General features: G+C 40.8%; 2 protein-coding genes across 2 annotated transcripts in view; one reads left to right on the plus strand and one right to left on the minus strand.

Annotated features, from left to right (window-relative positions):
- TrpRS-m (Tryptophanyl-tRNA synthetase, mitochondrial) overlaps positions 1-20488 on the minus strand; it is a 138162-nt gene extending 117674 nt beyond the window's left edge. Inside the window, exon 1 of the mRNA XM_090380149.1 lies at positions 20352-20488. Within this exon, the coding sequence (XP_090236275.1) occupies positions 20352-20486 (135 nt within the window). The 5' untranslated portion in view covers positions 20487-20488. The remainder of the gene's footprint in view (positions 1-20351) is intronic.
- Positions 20489-20664: 176 nt separating this feature from the next.
- The window catches only part of LOC150081300 (uncharacterized), a 219338-nt gene continuing 218002 nt past the window's right edge, over positions 20665-22000 (plus strand). Inside the window, exon 1 of the mRNA XM_090380150.1 lies at positions 20665-20820. Coding sequence (XP_090236276.1) covers positions 20749-20820 — 72 coding nt within the window. The 5' untranslated portion in view covers positions 20665-20748. The remainder of the gene's footprint in view (positions 20821-22000) is intronic.

Genomic DNA, 22000 nt, shown 5'->3' on the forward strand with positions numbered 1-22000 from the left:
TCACACCAAAGTGACTGGACACTGCATTGTCCAGCCATGTTGACTGACTGTACTTTCTTGAATTTTGTTTCTTAACTAATAGCATAACCCCTCCTCCCTTCCTAATCCTGTTTATCCTTAGTGCACATTGTACTCCCCAAATTCCATTTCTGCATTCTTTATATCTGTGTGACATCACGTCTCTGATAAATAAATTTATTTACCAAATCCTAGCATTGCCGTACACGCAGGTATACATGAACCTGTTCCTATTCTTAGTTACCCTAACACAGCCCATGTATTTACTTGTTCTGCAATGACTCCCAGCAGTCCCTGAAATCCCCTGCACCTTGTTTTCCAAGCTGCTTCTCATTCCAATAGATGCAGTGCAAGAATCACTTTCACCTTGGCCAGCGACTACTGTTAATCTACTAGTCTGTGTATCCCCCCCCCCGAAGCTAGCAGTTTTCTGATCCACCTAACACTGCCTCGATAGCATCAGCAAATATCCTTGCACCCTTTCTATTTAAAGTGTATCCCATCCCTGTAGAAGCAGTCTCTCCTGTTAACAAGCACAGGCCAAGCTGAGAAAAATTCTACCCCCTTGAGCCTTGCACAATCTCTCCAGGGCTGAATTGATTGACAAGGCTCTCATCATATACCCCCCCCCCATTGTGTCTGGACAGAATTGCAGACACTTTCAAATTCAACCTTAACTCACGGCTGTTTTTTTCAACATTGACCTGTACTTGTTAAGTAATTCCGTTGGTCTTCTACTCTTAATATCATTAGTGCCAACGTGTACAACAATATCAGCTTTTGTGCCCTTAAAAGATGATATCTGCTCTACAACATCATCAACCTCTGCACCTGGCAGACATACTCTGGTCCTGTTCTACCTGTCCTTTTTACACAATATGTTCCCTGTTTCCCTGACAATAGAATCACCACAACTACTAGTTCCTGTGGGACCAGTGCATTCTGCCTTGGGAGTTGCCACTGTGTTGTGTGATGTTCAAGTGCAAGCTCTGGTGTTGATGTGGGCAAATAAGAGCTTGATGGGCCCTTCAATTTAAATCTTTTGAAGGCGTCTACCCTGTCCTTCAAGCTCTCATATAGGCCGATAACAATGATGAGTTGGCACCTGATTTCCTCACACTCCTTACATCATGCATACACAAATACATTCCCCTTGGCAATATCATGTCCCGTTGCTGATTGCTCCACAAACAGCAAACAAGTACATTTCAAAAGGCTGTGACTTGGAGGACAATTGCCCCCCCCCCCAGCCATAGCACTCCCATTAGCTTGAGCCTTTTTCTTTGCTGCTCTGAGCCATAATTTCAATTCAATTTAATGATATATATATATATATTTCAGTATCGAGTATTATCTCCGAGTTACATTATAGGACTTTCGTATCAACTATCAAGTTATATGTATTCATTTATAATTTTACATTTGTAAAATCTTAGTCGTTATATGTATTTAGTTAAAAAAGTACAATTTAATTGACAATGAAATTTAATAAGATTAATAAATTTTACTGGTTAATTGATAATACTATGCTACAGTAAGCTAACAGATTTCTAATACAGTTCTATGTGTTTCGCTTCTAGTTGGGGGATATATGTTGTATTGGATAACAATGGCGGCAAGTTACGAATGGTAAATCTATGGATACTAAGTATTAATTTACTTTCAAAATAGCTATCTAAATTCAAAATAAACCAAGGAGCTTGACTAGGTCTATAAGCTACTTATGAGAGAAGTCTCTTGTAACAATGCAAAGAGGAGCAGCAAAGACTTCTTTACTTATGTAAACACTAGAAGGAAGGGGGATGGATCACATTGATCAACTAAATATGCATGCTTTAACTACTGATGATCCTGCTCAGGTTGCTAACAAACTGAGTGGGTATTTTGTATCCACATTCAAATATGGATATTCAAACATGAATATCTGAATGAGAAATATTTTAGGGAAGGGGATGCTGGACATTTAACAAACTCTAACAGGAAGCGAAATGATTTTGTGATAACTGAGGGGAAAGTGAAAGATAAATTGTTGAAGCTAAATGTACAAAATGCATTTGGGGAAGATGGGATCTATCCAATTATATTAAGGTAAGCAAATCTTTAGCCATAATTATGAGTGCATCTTTAGATTTCGGAAGCTCCCTATGCACTGCAAATGTAAAAATGTATCCCCAATCCACAAGGGGAATCAAAGGGTGATATGAGCAATTACAGATCTACTACCTTAACTTCTGTTTCAGGAAAAATAACAGTCACTGGTTAAAAAGTAATGCAGGAGCATCGAGATGGAAATGCAGCTATACTGCAGTCGCAGCATGGATTTGTTAAGGGGGCAATCTTGTCTGATCAATCTGACTGTATACTATGGCACAGTAACAAAGGAACTGGATTCAAACAATTTTAACATCATATATGTAGATTTCAGAAAAGCTTTTTAACCTACAATTGGGGCAGTGTAACATTAGGGCCAGTACTGCTATGGACAAAGGGATGACTGAGTGGCATAAGACAGGGTGGTTATGTGGGTATTGCTCCTCTTGAACTACTGTTATTAGTGGAGTTCCCCAGAATTCAGTGCTGTGAACATTGTTTTCTGAATTTATTAACGACATTGATGAAGGCATATGTTTAATTTCTAAGTTTTCAGATGATATGAAGATTGGCAGAGTGGTTAATGACAATAATCAGGATGTGCTACTGTACCAAGATACTGAAAAATTAGGCAGATTAGCTGAGAAGTGGCAATTGAAGTTTAACATTGACACATGCAAGGTAATGCATGTGGATAACAGTAATCCCAAATTAACATACAAACTGTATTACCCTTAGGGGGCAGTGGAGAATGAAAAAGCAGTAGGATAATTATGCAGTCAGACATGAATTTCTCTGAATAGTGCAAACAGGCTCCCAAAACACCTCATGAGGTTGTCAATGATATACAAGAATTTTTATTTCTGGAATTCTTAATAACACAGTGTATAGCGTTTCTGTAAAGTGATGCTGGGGGTCCCTCCCAAATCCATGTAGTATACTTTGTGCTATAATACGAACTCTGTAAAGGCCAGAGATAGTGTGAGTGTTGGTGTAGTCTGTGTGGCACAGTGTCTAGTTGTGTTGTTGCTCCAGCTGTTTAGCTATGGGGGCCCCCTAATGGGAAACCCACTTGCCCGTCCACTACCACAAGGAGGTAGGCTGGGTGTAGGTAAAAGACTGGCGGGAGTAAATCCTGGATGTTGCCCAAGCTTGCCAGGGAGAGCCCAAGGAAAATGAAAAACACTGCAAGGATGATAGTTGAGTGTTGAGAAAAAAAACAGGAAGGAGAGAAGATAAGGAAGGTAGTTAATACCCCCTTTATCTTCTATCCTTTTAATTTCCAATTTCTAGGTGAAAGCCTTTCAACCTGAAAATAGGAAGTTAAAGGGTAAACGGAGACATCTGTGGGAGGAACCTATCCTTCACTGGGGGGGCTGCTGTTAGGAGCACAAAAATATTCAGGGTAATAGAATCCACCAGGTGAAAAGTTCGGGTGGGGAGTTGGGGAAATGATACTGGTATTATGGGAGAGTAAAGCCATCAGGTCAGAATGTCCTATGTGGGACGGGAGATCACAATGTAGGTGCACAGTACTTCTCTGTTACAAATCCCACACAGGCCTGGCCAGTGTCAGCAGAACCCATACCATGCTTATTGAACAAGGAGGCATGACGAGAGTAAAGCGGGGTTTCCTGATAAGGTACCCCCACTGCAGGACCCGCAACGTCGGCGTTATGAGTAGACACATTTTTACGAGCTCCTGATTTTTGTGTTAAAATATGAGTTTTAAGTGTTTAGTTCGCCAAGAAAAGTGTTCCCGTCGAAAGACATTCATCTGAGGATTCCCTAGGTGAGACAATTTTGCAAACTTTTGGGAATTTAGCAAATTACCAGCGTTTTTATCTGTGTCCTTTGTTTGCCAGACTACAATGGTCACCACGTGGCTGGCAGCAAGGCCATAGAGAGGCACCGATTATAAAGCGGAGGCCACGTTGGTAGTGTGCACTTGACTGGGGAGGGTGCCCCAACAGTGTTTTTATCGGGCTGAAAGAGAGCTCCAACACATTTTAATTTTTAGCATTCATATTCCAGTTAATTAAGAGTCGAAACCAACAGCGGGCTTAATGTTCATTCAACGCAGCCGAACCCAGTGATATTCTGCTTAAGGCAACACGTCACTTAAGCTCCTGGCAAGGTCAACTGGCAACAGGGTTAGTGATTGTTTCTCCCCCACTCCCACCCACTGCTGCATACTTTCTCTTCTAGTCATAACGGAAGAAGCTCACTACCACTACAGTTCAACTAACTCCTATCAACTTAGTGAAATTCCAACTGGAAACGATGATTTTTGTTTCCCCCCCTTCCTCTACCATAAACTGACCATGGAGAGAAGCTACTTCTGTTCCGACGATCTCTTCAACAAAATAACACTACCAACGTCCTCGCCGATATAAACTACCGAACAGGAAATTAACCCCGTTCTTCTAGGGGCATTTCCACATCTGGCTGTTTCCCCCCCACCCCAAGTGACAGAGGGGGATAGCCCAAAATCTTCGCTGAAGGACTATTCAGCTCTAAATTCAAACAGAGACGGGAGGAAGGTGGCCTCTTGCTCACCTCCACGAGCTCTTTCACGCGGGACCTCATGAACTCCGATTATCCGTAAAAGTTCGATAATCCGAAATTCGCAAAGATGGATGGGAAATTGAAAAAACCCACAGATGCCGCGCATCAGAGCCAAAATGACGACCCCGTCGTCATAGACCAACAACAGGAGACGTCAGAACCCCATTCGGGGGCCCCGCTAACAGGAAAACGCAAATATAGAAAGCCAACACCTAATCTGGAGTGGGAGATGCGTTCCCAAACTGAATCAAAAGACATAACAGAAAACCAAAAGGACACCAGCGAGGAGAAGCCACAGGAGGCTCCCCTGGATCCCTCCTTGCCAGGGGGTACAGTTCATGCGAAGTCTCTGTTCCTCAAGGCTGCCTTGGAAACATTATTTAAGGAGCAATCTAACAGGGTAACCACAGGGCTAAGGGCACAAATCGTGAACCTGTGGAACAAGCTGGACACTCTCTTGACGGAAACTTACCTCGAGAGTGAGAGAGCCAATGCTAAGCTCCAGGCATACATGGAATGTGGGGCAAACCAAATGCAACAGCGCGCGCCCACATATGCCAAAGCGCTGAGGACCACAATGACAACGGAGCGACCACCAACCCTTGCTGTTCCCAGCAAAAAGAAAGTACCACTACTACCAAGACCCAACCTGGTCATACTGAAGCCAACAAACACCGAGACTCTTCACACAAGTGAAGAAGTAAAGAAGACTGTAATTACTAACCTTAGCGATGAATTCAAACACACCAGAATTAAATCGATAAGGAAGACCCGCAACGTCGGCGTCATCATCGAGACAGAACCACAGGAGGAGGCGAACAAAATTATAGCAAATCCGAAAGTGCCGTCCCTGGGCTTACAAGCAGAAACTCCCAAGAAAAAAGGACCAAGCATTGTAATCTTTAATACAGGAAATGACCTATCCCCAACACAATTGCAAGGTGAGATATATCGCAAAAACCTGCAGCAAGCATTCCCGGATACGGACCCATCGAATCTGATAACACCCAGATATCAGACAAAACCCAGAAATAATAACTCAGCTAACTGGGTAGTAGAATTAGCTCCCAGAGCGTGGAAAGTACTAAGGCAGCAGGCAAGAATCTACATCGATTGGGGCAGTCATCGCTTCAGAGAGCACGTGGCTGTTCCAAAGTGTTTTAGATGCTGCCGATTTGGCCACACCACACACACGTTTACTCAACCGCAAACTTCTCCAACCTGTGGGCACTGCGCAGAAGTAGGCCACAATTATAATTCCTGCCCAAACAAAACCGCTCCACCAGTGTGCGCAAACTGCAAAGCCCTAAAGTTACCAGCAGACCACTCTGTCAGAGACAGTAACTGTCCTGTGTACTTAAAAGCCAAAAGCACTCAACAACAAAGAACAGATTATGGGAACTCCTTGTAAATATAAAGATTCTAACACAGTGAAATTTGCACAGCATAATGCACAACGGGCAATTGCAGTCACTGCGCAACTAAAGAAAAAGGTAGACGAGGACAACCTTGACATCCTCTTCCTCCAGGAACCCTACACACACAAAAAAGAGGTGAGAGGATACCCACTCACGTACAAAATTGTACAACATAACGGCAATACCCCCTGGGCTGCCCTGGTCGTCTGCAACCCTGACCTCACGGTTACTAAAATAACCCACTTTTGCAACGAATGGGCTGCCTGTGCCCAGATCATCTCTCCATTGGGAGAATTTTATGCCATATCGCTATACTGCCGACCCGGCGAAGATATTCTCCCTGCAACCCAATACCTGCAAAATGTCCTCCACGAGCTCCCTAATACTAAAATAATCGTCTGTGCAGATGCAAACTGCAGGTCACCAGCCTGGCACAGTACAACTCCTGATCGACGAGGAACTGCCAATGGACAGCGCCTGGAAGAATTCCTGACCAACAGCAGCTTCACAGTATTGAATCAGCCAAATAATCTACCGACCTTCTCAAGTACACTTTGGCAGGCAACAATAGACATAAGCCTAGCCACTCGCTCCACAGCAGGATACATATCCTCATGGAAGGTCAGAGAGGACTGGACAACCTCTGACCACAGAGTAATAACTTTCCAGATGCACCGTGCCCTCAATAGACCACCCACACCCAGAACAATCCTCAACAGATTTGCTATAGCCAAGGCAAACTGGGAACAATTTCGGGAGGCACTGACATACTCTGTTGAAGCATTCGATAGCACAAACCTCACCCCAGACCAGCACCAGCGTGCTATAGTAAGTCTAATCACTGAGGCTTCAAACATAGCTATAAAAAGAAAGAAACCATCTGCAGGTTCAGTCCCATGGTGGTGCCCTGAGCTTCACAGACTGCAGAATGAAGTAAATACACGCCGTAAAAGCTTCCAGCGAGCGAGAAGATCCTGGCCGGCGGCAGAGGTAGAAGTCCTCAGACAACAATACCGTGAGGTCAGAAACAAATACACAGCCCTAATAAGAACCCGGAAAAAAAGTTCATGGGAGACACTAGTCTCAACAACAGGGAATAAGGACCCCTGGGGGGTTGTATACAAAGTGGCAACTAATAAATTACCAAAAGGAGAAGTAATATCTTCAACAAAGACACCCGATGGCCACTATACCACATCCTGGCACCAATCTATAGACAATATTCTGAATACTATCTTCCAGAAACTGCCCTCAGACCACACTCCTGAGCAACTTCTGCTCTGTGAGGAAAATACTAACTACTGCCCAGCACATCGGGAGGACCCGTTCACACTTGAAGACCTCCATCTGGCAACAGCAAAAATAAGAAATAAGCGAACACCCGGCGAAGACTACCTGGAGCCAGAAATTGTAAAAAAGACCGTGGAATATATCCCAACAACTATATTAAACTTATATAACCACTGCCTATCTGCAGGATATTTTCCCCATGATTGGAGAGCAGCACGAATTAAACTAATACTGAAGAACCCGAAGAAACCACAGGAACTCCCGGAGTCATACAGACCCATAGCCCTACTGCCAGTACTAAGTAAATTGTATGAACACCTACTACACAGCAGGATACAAGCTCACTACCAAGAAGCAGGCCTCCCCTCTCCCAAGCAATTTGGCTTTCGACGAGGATGTTCCACCGTGGATGCCCTGGAACGTATAATAAATGCAGCTACACACAGCAATAGTAAATACTTCCTTATTATTTCCATTGACTTTGCCGGGGCATTTGACTCACTTTGGTGGCCAAGTGTCCTCGGCAGACTCCGGGAGGCAAACATTCCCAGCAACTTATACCAATGCATCAAAACCTATCTTTCGGACAGAAGGATCTCAGTATCTACACCCTATAGCCAACTCACCCGGCCGGTGTTCCGGGGATGCCCACAGGGATCAGTCCTGGGGCCTCTCTTCTGGAACTTAGTGTTGGACGGCTTCCTCAACCAGGATCTAAATGGAGCAGATGCTCAAGCCTTCGCAGATGACCTGGTCCTGATGCTGGAGGCGGACAATCGCGCACAACTTGAGGCTATTGCAAACAGGGCCATAGATACCCTCCAAGAATGGTCAAAAAATCATCACTTAAGAATATCACCTTATAAGACATCCTCAATACTTTTAAAAGGCTCCCTTGATATCAGGAGGCCACCTCAGATAAAAATAGAAGGAAAAACCATAAAACTGACCACGGAATTAAAATACCTAGGAATCATCCTTGACAAAAATCTTTCATTCACCCCACACCTCGTATATCTACAAAAAAAGATCAAAAACTACTCAGCCCTCATAGCAAGAGTCTCGCGAAAGGATTGGGGCTTAAGGAAAAGAACCCTGATCCTCTTTTACAAGGCTTTCTTCATTCCAGCCATCAGCTATGCAGCAGGGATCTGGTTTAAAAAAGCAACCACCGCAGTCAACAAAAGAAAGCTAGAAACGATACAGCGCAGCATCTTACTCACTGTCTCCAGAGCATGCTGCACGGTCAGCTCACACGCACTGCAGGCCCTTGTAGGGCTCCTACCCTTGGACCTGGAGATTGTCCGCTGTGGCATGCTATATCAACTATCAAGAGGGAACAGTGTAACTTGCATTGGCTTCACCACAGACCCGACCAACAACAGCAACGCAGAAAAGAAACGACTAACCAAATATCTTCAACAAACCTGGCAGTCCCGATGGGCGGACTCAACTAAAGGTGAGATAACCCGGAAGTTCATCCCGGACATTACCCAAGTGTATCCCGAACAGCCAAACTGGTTCTCACCGGGGCTCTACACCACCTTTCTTCTAACAGGGCATGGCTCTTTTAATGCCAAGCTGTCAACCTTCGGCATCAGGGATTCCCCATTATGCCACTGCAGAGAAAACCAAACATGGTCACACCTAATGCACGATTGTCCCCTCTTTGAGGACATCAGATGTCATTTCATCACAAAGATACGCTTTAATCCGAAGGAACGGGAGCACCTTATATTACATGAGGAGGAGCACTACAAGGCCCTCTCGTGCTTTGCACATGAGCTGTTTACCCGGCTAAGGGCAATGACCCAACCTCCCCAGGCTTGATGCAGGACCTGACTACAACTACAACTCATCGGACGGGACTCTGCTCTCATGAGTGCCATTACTTTGTCAACTGTACCAGAAAGCTCAAAGTACCACGATATCGGACGGGACCTTGCTCCCACGAACATCACAATCAAACACGGACACCCTGTCAACTGGACCGACAGCGCATGTAATTTACCCAGCGAACTACCCTAGAAAGTGACAATCACCATATGCAGGAGTGACAACACTGCATCGACGCCCAGATAACAGAACAAACAGTGAAAGTGACCACATACCAAGAATGACCACCCAAAATGGAAATAGAAGGACCATGACCACGACCAAACTGGATGAGACCTTGATCCCATGACCAACGCCGGCATTCAACCGATCTCTGAACAAGTCGGTAGGGACCTTGTCCCTGTATGTACCTCCTGGTGGGGCCAGTGTTGTGATGCTGTCCTGAACCTGCTGGCCTAGCCACCACTCTGCAGCCAGGCTGCACACACGCCATATTGGCGACCTGTGCCGGCTCCCTTGTCCGGCCCTTTCTATCCCATCCCGGCAGGGGGGGAGGAGACGGTCATACTGTTTCCTCCCCTCCACGCCACCCCCATTCTTCCTTCTGGCAGGGCATGGGCATGCCCTGCTGACACCAAATTGAGGCCTCCTACTCTATTGGCCTTATCCTTCCTCCTTTAACCCCCCAGTCTTCATTCTCTCCCCCTTCTCTATCTTTACACAAGCGAATTCCCCCACACACATAAATTCAATGAATCCAAATTAACTGACGCCCATATTTCGGTCTATCCCTATTCAAGCGACATCACCCTACGCAATCGAGAGATATCACACATATATCTATACATATGTGTAAAAAAAAAAAATTTTTTTTTTTTTTTTTTTTTTTTTTTAAGGTCCTAGCCACTGAAATCTCAGGAAATTAGGTGGCAGGACCTGCCAGAGTGAACTAAAGACTATCGGGTACCTGGTCTGCCTCCACGGGGCGTAAGTGGGGCAACGTTGGGCCTCAGAAGAGGTCCAGCGGCTAAATGGCCAGAGGAACAACGGTACAAAACACCACACTTCCATAATCCATACACTTTTAAATCTCTGGCCTTCCCAGTGAACTGGTACACCCACAATAAAAGCAACGCAGAGATGGGGGAAACCCCTGGTGCCGTTTGACACTGAAAACACTTACACTTACACACTTGCAGTCTAACTGGGCGAGCCTGTCAGAACAACACATACACTCTATATGCATTTGGTCCACTTATGCACATGACAATACTACCAGGGCCTATTTACCGCTAGACAAATAAGGCAAATACCCAGGGCCCATAAAACCATGGGGGCCAGTCTCCTCGAATCATAAAATAAAATTTTTTATTTACAATTCAAAAAACAAAATTCTACCATAGTGCCCTCTGCCGCTGTAGGAGCCTTAAAAATATGGATAAGGATACGACAACTGTTCTTCCTCAACGATTACAGTTGCACAAAACGAGTTCTTCCAGAAACTTTCAGAGTTACCTTCGTATTCATTCTGCACAATTTTTCTTTAGCCACTGGTCAGTCAGCTGGAGTCTAGATAATTGCATGAACCAAGTTACTGCTACTTGTGTGTCAATGCTTGTATACACCAGTGGTGCTACTGGACTTTAGTCCAGGGGTCCCAACTTTTTCCTACCCATAACACCAAAATTATACATGATAATCACACGCAACCCTATATATTTGCCTTGGAATGTGCCATTGGTGCATCATGACTTCACAAAAGGCACCAAAACCTATCCATTTATCATTATTATTATTAATCCAAAAGCAAACATTAAATGTCATTTCATAATAAACATTTTTGCAGCAGCCCCAAAATTACTTTTGCCTAGGGCCTGCATATCCTCAGGTTAGGCTCCTGAATACTACACATACACAAGTACATTTTTTTTTTTTTAAAGACATATCTAGTAGGAAGGGTTGAATTTTCAGCATATAAGGCTACATTCTCTAACATTTGCCTTCTTGCATTTATTGTAACTCACACAGAAAGGATGTAGGTGCACTTAAATATGAATGACTATCAGACAGTAAAATTTTTTTTTTTTTTTTTGGCTGGTACAGCACACCAGAATGCTAAGTTGGCACCTAATTTCTCGACACTCTCTGCATCTAGCTCATACAAAGACATCCTCCTTGGCTAGATCATGTCCTGTTCCAGAATATACTTATTATATAATAAACTTTGGGCCGGATTATCAGAGACGTGGTGTCACACAGACATAAGGAATAGGTGCCTCCGTAGACAGGTGGGAAGGAGCAGCAGTGCGTAGCACACGCTTCTAGATAAGACCGGGATTCGAGCCCGTCACCACCAAATACGGAGGATGCGGAAAGGTCAGGGAATAACCACCGCATATCCCGGAGCAATATGGCCTTAGTTGCTAATGCTCCTAAAAACCAAATAACAAACAAACAACAAACATAAGGAATGCAGAAATGGAATCTGGGGAGTACAATGTGTATAGGAAGGATAGGAAGGGAAAAGGGGTTATGTTATTAGTTAAGAAACATAAAATCCAAGGAAGCACAGCTAGTTGCAGTCGTCTGCACTGGACAGTGCAGTGTCGAGTGAGTTTGGTGTGACATAAGCACTGGGAAAGCAATTTTGAGAGTAAGATGTGTTATAGGCCTAATGACTCTGATGAGTATAATAAACAACTGTACAGAGAAATAGAGTGGGACAGGAAATCAGAGTGTCTTATAATGGGAGTTTTTAACTTCCCAGATATAGACTGGAACTTGGGGATTGGTCACTCACACACACTAGCAAGGCTTTTGTGGATTTATTGGATGATTGTTTTCTACAGCAACATGTTTGGTAGGCAACTAGAGGGAGTAATACTCTTGATCTGATTATCAGCAGTGATTCTTCATGCATTAAGAATATGCAGATAAAGGAACCACTAGGTGGTAGTAATCACAGTGTGCTGAAGTTGTTGTTGTTATTTGGTTTTTTAGGCGCATTAGCAACTAAGACCATATTGCTCCGGGGATATGCAGTGGTCATTCCCTGACCTTTCTGCATCCTCCGTATTTGGTGGTCACGAGCTCGAACCCCGGTCTAATGAAGAAGTGTGTGCTACGCACAGCTGCTCCTGCCCACCTGGCTACGGAGGCGCCTTGTGCTGAAGTGGAATTTACTTAAAGAGGTAACTACCATCAGGGGTAAAGGAAAGGGTTTTTGATTTCATAAAGGCGACTACGGTTGTCTGAGACAGTATTTAAATTCTGGACGGTGGGACCAACTGATGATGTTACCAACAGCAAATTCAAAATGGGAAGCATTCAAAGAATTACCTTCAAAGAAAGAAATTTAAATTCAAAGAAAGTACCTTGGAAGCTACTAGGCTTTTCATAACAACTAAGAAATATTGTTCAAGGTTTAGGCCTAAATATATGTCAGATGAACTGAAACATAAATAAATTAAATTTTCTGATTATACTCTGGCCAAACGGTCAGAGGAGTTTACAAGATACACAGAATACAAGAAACAGCACTGTATTCAGCAGTCACGGGCTTGAACCCCGGTCACTCAAGCCACGTGTACTTATGCACCCACGCGCCTGACCACTAGGCTATGGCAGCCCATGTGGCAGAGAAAAAACTGCATGGGATACATATAAATTAACAGGTGACAAGTAAGCATATGCTATAAGCTGGTCTGTAACCAAGTAACAAATGAAGTTAGGCAGGCAAAGGCAGATTACAAGAAATCTTTGGCAAAGGATGCAAAGAAAAACAGCAGAGTTCTTTACTTATGTATCCTCTAGAAGGAAGGGGATGAATCAGATTGGTCCACTTGATGTCGATGGTTCAACTGTTGATCCTGCTCAGGTAGCTAACAAACAATGATTATTTTACATCTACATTCATGAGGAGTTATTCAGAGAGGGGAATGCCAGAGGTGAATTAAACTCCGGCAGTGAGCTAGATGATTTTGTAATAACTGAGAACAAAGTGTAGGAAAAATTGTTGAACATAAACTTAAGAAAGGCACCTGCAGTGGATGGAATCTATCCAGTTTTAATAAAGGAGGTAGCAAAGGAAGTAAGCAAACCCTTAGCTATAATTATGAGAGCTTTCTTGGACTCAGGGAAGGTACCCATGGACTGGAGATGTGCAAATGTGACCCCAATTCACAAAGGAGGATCAAAGGGCGACACAAATAATTATAGACCTGTTAATTTAACTTCTGTTCCAGGGAAATTAATGGAAGCACTACAGACTCATCTAGACAAGCCTTCGATTATAGCTCGGACACAGCATGTGTTTGTTAAGGGGAAGACTTGTTTGACCAATTTGATTGGATACTATGCTGTTGGTCACAAAGGAACTGGATGCAAAGAATAATTTTGATATCATATATTTGGATCTTAGAAATGCTTTTAATATTGTTGCACATGGAAAACTGCTGCACAAATTGGAGCAGTGTGGCATTGGAGGCAAATTGCTGCTAATGATAAAGGGATGGCTGAGTGGGAGAAGACAGAGTGGTAATCAATGGACACTGCTCTTTGTGGACTAATGTTATTAGTGGAGTCCCCAGGGTTCAGTGTTGTGTCCACTGTTGTCTTCTGTATTTATTAATGATACTGATGATGGAATATCAAGTTTGGAATATATTCCAAAAATATACTTGGATGGAATATAACGTCCAAGTCTGCAGATGATACAAAGGTCAGCAGGGTTGTTAATGACACTAATGACAGTACGCTGCTGCAATAGGATCTAGAAAAGTTGAGCAGATGGGCTGAGAGGTGGCAACTGAAGTTTAAAATTGACAAATGTAAAGTACTGCATATAGGAAGCAGTAACCCCAGAGTAATGTATCAACTGTGTGGTACTACACTGACAGTGGTAGAGAATGAAAAGGACTTGGGGGTTAATGGTGCAGGCAGATATGAAGTTTTCTGAATAGTGCAGATGGTCTGCAAGAGTAGCTCATGGTGTCTTGTCAGTGATATACAGGAATTTTTCTAGTAGGGATAAGGAGGTGATTATCCCCTTGTATAAGGCAATGATCAGGCCACACCTTGAGTACTGTACAAAGGTCTGGACGCCTTTAGGAAGGATGTAGAGCTGCTGAAACGAGTGCAGAGAAGCGCAACAAGATTAGTGAATGGAACAAAGGTTTGCTCTTACGAAGAAAGGCTTTTAAGTTTTGCAAATTATGTCTGGAGACGAAGCACCTGCGAGGTGATCTAATTGAGGTGTATAAAGCCTTGAGCATTCTCAATGCTGATGAGATTCTTCCTCTTGTTCAGAATAATTTCCTGAGAGGGCATAAATTAAAATTGGGGTTTAGCCAGTGGGTGTTTGATTGCTGGAACAAATTTCTATCTGTCGTAGAAGTTGATAGCTTAAATAAATGAACTAGACAAACATTTGGAACGAGTGGATGGGTGAAATAAGAAGAGGTTTTTTTTTTTTTTTGGCTGATGCTATATAAGCTTGCTTTCTTGCATCATGTGCCTTTATTAATGCTAATGTGCTTTTTTTGATAATAAATTTGTTGGTGATCTAAAAGGCACATGTCTTTTACTCCAAAATGGAGTCTTATGAAAAATTTCTTATGGCTATATCTCCTCAATGAAGTAATAATTAATGTGCAGATAACTTTTCTTTTACAGTACTTTAGGAATATTCAAATTTTAATTTTTTAATTTTTTTTTTGGTTGATGATTGTCATTAGTGTGCCTACTTGATATGGAATTGCTGCTGTAAAAAAAAATAAAAATAAATAAATAACCCTCTGTGAATAATGTTCATGCAAAAAGAGCACTGCACACCCATTCCTGTTCTAATTATTCACAGAGCTTTGGTTTTCATCTACAATTTCACTACCCCAAGATCTCCCCATACAGCAACTGAGAAGCATTTTTTTCCGGATAACAAGACTGACATTACTAAAGATATTATTTGTTCATTTATCCAATAGGATGTCAAAATTAAATCTGACATAACCATTCTAAGGCACTAAAGTAAGAAACACAAATTAGACTATGTTGTTAAAAGGCAATAGTTTAATGAACAGGGAAAATTCAGACAATGGGACCACATCGGGGAAAACGAAATGTGGTCCTATTATGCAGCTGGTCCCATTAATCGTAGCTTAAGGGAATGCAAAAAAAAAAATAAATAAATAAATAAAATAAAATAAATAAGTTCAAAGCAAAATCTCATTTATTAAACTACAATGGAACTGATTAAGAACATATAAAACTTTCGATTCCTATGCACTCTCAACTGACTTCATATGAACAAAATCATAGCATTGATCCAATGCAGACATGGGACGGTTTTCGTTTCCTTTCTGCATAAAACAGAGTCGTAAGTCGGCAATACATTTCATTGCATCTTTGTGTTTCACTCACTCAGGCATGTCATCTTCAACACTAGCCGACTCTTCATATATCTTGTGGTGTTTTGCTACAATTTGATTAACAATGTCCTCAAGATCATTTTCATCGTAAAAGTGCAGATTTTTGCCGATACACAGAAAGTCCTCCATATTTGCAACTTGCTGCAGTGACAACGCAGTTTCAGTTTTGACTGGTGCTGTTTCAGCATTCTCTATGCCTGAATGCTGAAAGTCAATGTGAGCAAAATAGTTTTTAATTGTCTTGCAATCAACCTCATGCCAATTATCTGCGACATTATATCGCTTGTAAAATGGTCACCTTTGCTGCTGATGATGTCTTCAAATTATTTATGATACCCATATCCATGGATTGTGTCAAGGATGTTGTGTTGGGTGTGAAGAATTCCAGTTGAATGTTGTTCAGATAATCAAAGTGAGAGTGTGCAGCACAGTTGTCAAGAAGCAACACAATTTTTCTTGAGTTATGTTGTAGTTCAGCATTCCAATTCTTTAGTCATTGCTCGAAAATTTCAGATGTCATCCAAGCCTTTTTATTAGAGGTAGATAACTGTTAAACCATCTAGTCTCTAAGTCCCTTGAAACATTGTGGCTTTGCTCTTTTCCCAATCACCAAAAGCTTCCGTTTATCAGATTCCAACATGTTTGCACAGCATAAAACAGTTATGTGATTCATAGCCTTTTTTGAACCCACCAAAATTTCACGTTTGTAGACTAATGAACCATCCGGCATGCAATGATAAAGTAAGCCTGTTTTGTCGGCATTGTAAATGTCATCAGAGGAAAATTGCTGAAGAAAATTGGGCAATATTGTTTATTTCCAATGGTCAGCACTTACAAAATCTGCACTACCCTTCTCGCCATGTCCTTTCTTGAACTTAATTTCATGTCAAGCTTTCCACCGTGACAACCAACCATCCATCGCTTGGAAATCATTGAGCCCCAGCTTTTTAGCAAACTCCTCTGCTTTACTTTTCAGCATTGGGCCACTGATACGTACACCTTGTCCAGTTACAATGGAGAACCATTCTTTTAGTGCCTCTTCTACATTGGGGTCCTTTCCTGTGAAGTTCCTTGCTGCCATTCACGTGTACCCAATGTATGTATTAGTTCATCTTGTTGCTTAATTAAATGTGCAATTGTTGTTTTTGCTACTCTAAGTGTCTCTGCCAGTTTCTGTTGCCTGCTGTTAGGTGGTTGGCTTTTGATTTTGTCTAGTAAGGCAATCTTCTCAGCAGGTGTCAGAACTTTTCTTTTTGACATCCTGCTTATAAACAAAAAAAGAATTTTTTTTAGAATGAGCCACATGTCTAGTTGAATTTTTTTGGAAAAAGTTAATCAATTCTTATACTATCACAGGTATTCAATATGTACTTGATTAATGTACCTAGTATCCAATTATAATTCCTTTTTTTTAAATGAGGTTACACTACATAGGTCTGTGTAAGAAATGAGGTTGCTCACAGTGTCTGAAAAGTTGCTTTAGTGGTCTACGGAGCTCAAAAATTTGGAATAGGCACTATTGCTACACCACGGATGGGACACTTCTATAGTCAAGGCCATTACCGAATAAGCTGCCATTGGTGTATGCAGTGTACATGCACAGAACTAACATCACTTTCAAACCACCCTCCCCCTTTCTCCCTACTACTTCCCCCTAGTCCACACTGGTTCTACTGGTCCGAATAAATGGCACGCTGATCCTAATACATGAAGTAAATTAGCGTTAATTTATGCATTTTATTTGGTTCTTACTCATTTGGTCCTAATATCCTGTGATCCCATTATCTGGAATGCACTGTATTACCTTTTAACAACATAGTCTTATTTGTATTCCTTACTAAAGTATCAGAATTCAGAATAAAATTTTAGTGTCCCATTTTAAACTATCTTTTTGACTTTTGTTTCCCAAAAAACTGATTGGTGAATAGAATACACTAAACATCCACTGGACAGTTAATATTACTGGATAAATTCCATTAGCTACCATACTTTTTTTATTCAAGCATAACTTTTCTACTACTCTATTGTCAGTCCTTACAATCTGTGTAGTTTCCAATACGTTATTGTGACTAATAAGAAACAAAGAAAAAAAAAATTAGCCTCATCTGTGTAGTGTTGTGAATAAGGTTATCAAAGCCGTCCTGTAATGAATCAATATGGTTCAGTTGCTTTCTAGTGTTCATGTATGGAAAAACTCTTAACCTTCTTTGCCAAAGTCTTTTCACATTCTGCTCTTAACGTCTCATTCCCTGAACAACTTTATTATTACATATTAATTTATACTTTCTGTAGTGTTTAATATTTATTGATCCGAGTCTCTAGTCTGATCAGGTGCTAAATAGTCTTACAGGCCTGATGAGACAAAGTTTTGCTTGTATATATAATGTGGGTGCAGTTCTTGGCCATTCTTTGTGATTTCTGTGTTGCCTAGTGGGCCTCCTCAGAAGTCAGTTTCACTAACTCTGTGGAAAATGTGCTGTGATTGTATTCTAGTTTCCCTTTGCTTCTGGGTTGGTTAAAAATAATGGTTGGTTTCAATTTGTGTAGTTTAATTATTAATTACGTAACCAACTTTTGCCCTCTCATTATACTGAACAATAAGTTATTTGCAGGGAAATGCTACCATGCCTTTTTTAGACACCTGTTTGGACTATTGAAGGACACGAGAGAGAGAGAGAGAGAGAGAGAGAACAACTATGATGACTAGTCAGCTCAAAAGGTGGGTAGCTGGTTAAAATTTGGAAATCAATCTCTACCTCTAAGAAATTGAGGGTTATGTAGCACCGCCAGCATTGTACTGACTGTTTTGGCAATTGTGAAGAAAACTGGAAGTACGGTACTCATTACCTATGTCTTTTAAATGATTGATTCACAACTGTCCTGCAATCCAAAAAGTGTAAATTAAATCTTGATTGTTTGTTATTTGGTTTTTAGGAGCATTAGCAACTAAGGCCATATTGCTCTGGGAATATGCTGTGGTCATTCCCTGACCTTTCCACATCCTCCGTATTTGGTGGTGACGGGCTCGAACCCCGGTCTAATCAAGAAGTGTGTGCTATGCACTGCTGCTCCTTCCCAATTGGCTATGGAGGCGCCTTTAAATCTTGAGTATTGCATAGAGGTCTGTAAGCCTCATTTTAGGATGTGGATCTGTTAGAACAGGTGCAGAGAATAGCAACAAGGTTGGTGGGGGAACCAAAGGGTACTCTTACCAAGAAAAGACTTCAGTTCTGCAAACTGTACCAACTGGAAACTAAACACCTGCGATGAGACATGACTGAGGTATTTAAAGACTGAGCAAGCGAAATGTCGATGGCATCCTTATTAGGAAGCACACATTTAAACTGAGGTAGGATGGCAGGTTATATGTGTAGAAATTTGCTTTCAGCCGCCAGGTAGTTGTTCATTGGAAGAAACTTCTATCTGGTGTTTTGGAAAAACATAGTTTGAGTAAACTTATGGAAGGATGGGGCAAAATAGTGGAAGGAATGGCCAGGTGATGTAAGAAGATTTTTTCCCTCCCCTTGGCTGATACTCTATAAGCTTGCTTCATTTGCCAATAATATTTGCATTAATTAATACTGATACAAGAAATCAAGCTTAATACAGCAAAAAAAAAATAAAAAAAAAATCAAATCCTCATTTCACTTATCCATCCCCTCCAATAGTTTGCAGTCTCCACAAGACTGCAGTAATAATTCAGACACAGCATGGGCTTATTAGGGGAAAGTCTTGTCTGACAAATTTGATCGGATACTATAATGTGGTTATAAAGGAACTAGATGCAAAAAATAATGATATCACATACTTGGATTTCAGGAAAGCTTTTGACATTGTTGCACATGGAAGACTACTGTAAATTGGAGCAGTATGGTATTAAGGGTAAGTTGCTATAATGGATAAAAGAGTGGTTGAGTGGGAGAAGACAGGGAGTGGTAATCAATGGATGCTGCTCTTCATGGACTAATGTTATTAGTGGAGTCCCCCCAGGGTTCGGTGTTGTTTTGTATATTTATCAATGATATTGATCAAGGTATATCAGGCTCAATGTCAAAGTTTGCAGATAATACAAAGGTGGGCACAGTTGTTAATGGCAGTGTATTACTGCAACAGGATTTATATACCATTACTACTGTCATTAACCAACGTACTAAACCTGATACTAATATTAAACCAGTGTGAAACAAAAAATTCTGTGGTTTCTTCTCCCCACCCCTGCCCTCTCTTTTATGCTAATATTCTATCAAAGAATTTCTGTAAAATATTTATAACAATTTAGAGAGTATCTTAAAGTAACATAGTAAAATTATTGTTGAAACTAATGTTAATTGGTAAGATTTTATCTGATCATTGAAAAAACCAGATAAACGGGGAATCCCTTCTCAGGGAAAGGAGGGGAATGGCACAACGGAAAACATTTGGATAGTCTTCCCCCTTCTTAAACAATAACTGTTTAATGTGCTTACTTGTGAAACTATAAATTCTGCTTCCCACCTCCAGACTGCAGAATGACCCTACGTGATTTTAAAAAACTATACCGAACGTCAGAGTAACACTTATCCATGCAAATCAAAACAATATTGTTAAGCTGTTGACATGCATCTGCAGTACTCATCTAACACAAGCATTACCACGTGTAAGCGCTACATCGTCATGCCACATTCTTATGCTGTATTTAAACTAAGATATCATTCTAAATACTTACGCCACTGCTCTCTGAAGCTGACGATTTGGTGCTAACATAGCGAGAAATTTTCGTTTGAGTTCTAAATAATCTTACATCCAAACGAACATTATATTTACATAAACAAACGACAATATCCCTTGCGTAAGCTGCCATGTTCAGCAACACTCGAACTGCCCTCTTTTGCCAGATAACTTTGGGTACAAGAGTGTCAAACTGCTGACATATCTACAAGCTTCGTATATTACAAGTGATACCATACGATTTAATAGGAGGAGCTAAGTCCCCGGAGGAGTGACAGCTAAGCTGAACGGCTGGTGCAAGGTAGATATAGCTACCTTCGGCTGGAGAAGACCCAGCTGTAAAGTCAGGCTTAGGTTTGTACGTGCTGCACACCGAAGTGGATGTAGACGGTGTTATGGATCAACCTTTATTGCAAGGAGATGACATATACGAGGTTGAGAAAATAGTTGGTATGAAACAATCTGAAGTAAGTTTAAATTTCTAAATAAAGGTCTAGCACTCTACTTATAAATAGCAATTTTTTAAATCTGATTGGCAGCACTTCAGCCAGTTGCTTTCAGGACATAATGAGGCAAACAAATAACACTTCTTTAAAGAAAAAAAAAAAGTTGATCATCAGTTTCATTCAGATGGTATTGTTGGTAGAAAGAAGTAATTTTTAAATTATTTTAGGAAACAGCGTGTGCTGGCTTAGTTGTCGGCTTATTAACAATAACTAAACATCAGCATACGGTTGACAGCCATATTTTCTGTTTTTATGAAGAGCTCTTTCAGACTTGGTGTTGTCATGCAGTCACAATGTGTGCATTTTTTTTTTAAAGAAAAACAAATCGGAAATCTTTAACACTTGACTAAAGTAGTATTATAAAATTCGCTTTATCCTTTTAGCGCATTATCAAACAAGGTTGTTTAACCTTGATAATTAGATTAGTTAAAGATGATCAAAGTTCGTGCTATACATATCTAATCCCAAGGTGTTTCATTTTTATATTCGATTTTGTGATATTTTACGTTTATTTTTCAGTTCTAATATATATATAATGCACGCTTTTCGACATTATCATATATGTAAAATATGAAGCGAATAAGTAATTTCTTATATGGTTCTGTAATCTAATTTTTGTTTAACAGTATAGTTGAAAGGAGCTCTGCATTTCTTTATTTGATGGAATAATCGGAAAATCTAAGTGGTTGATTACTAAACGAATTATAAAAATATCTACCATATTAAACGAATTATATAATTCGTTTAATATGGTAGATATTTTCAAAATTAATGCATGCATTTCATTGACTTATTTTTTAAAGTAATATCATTAAAATATTTTAAAAAAAGTATTGAATTATTTTATACGTTTTATTGTTTTTTTTTATTATTCCCAGTGGAAATACTATATATTTTAGTTATGTAGCTTGTTATAAATAGTTTTATATTGTTTGCACATCACAAATTCTTATATTGTATTAGTATTATTATTGTTAGTAGTGGCAAATGATGCAAGATTATACAGCACCAGCCAAAAAAATTCCTTTTTCACTTATTCATCCCCTCTAATAGTTTGTCTAGTTCTTCCTGAATTTATTCAAGCTATCCACTTCTACAACATCAGACGAAAGGCTATTTCAGCACATTCCACACATCTGTT

Source organism: Mastigoproctus giganteus, chromosome 8, assembly GCF_048544385.1.
Source record: "Mastigoproctus giganteus isolate SK-2022 chromosome 8, ASM4854438v1, whole genome shotgun sequence".
Lineage (NCBI taxonomy): Eukaryota > Metazoa > Arthropoda > Arachnida > Uropygi > Thelyphonidae > Mastigoproctus > Mastigoproctus giganteus.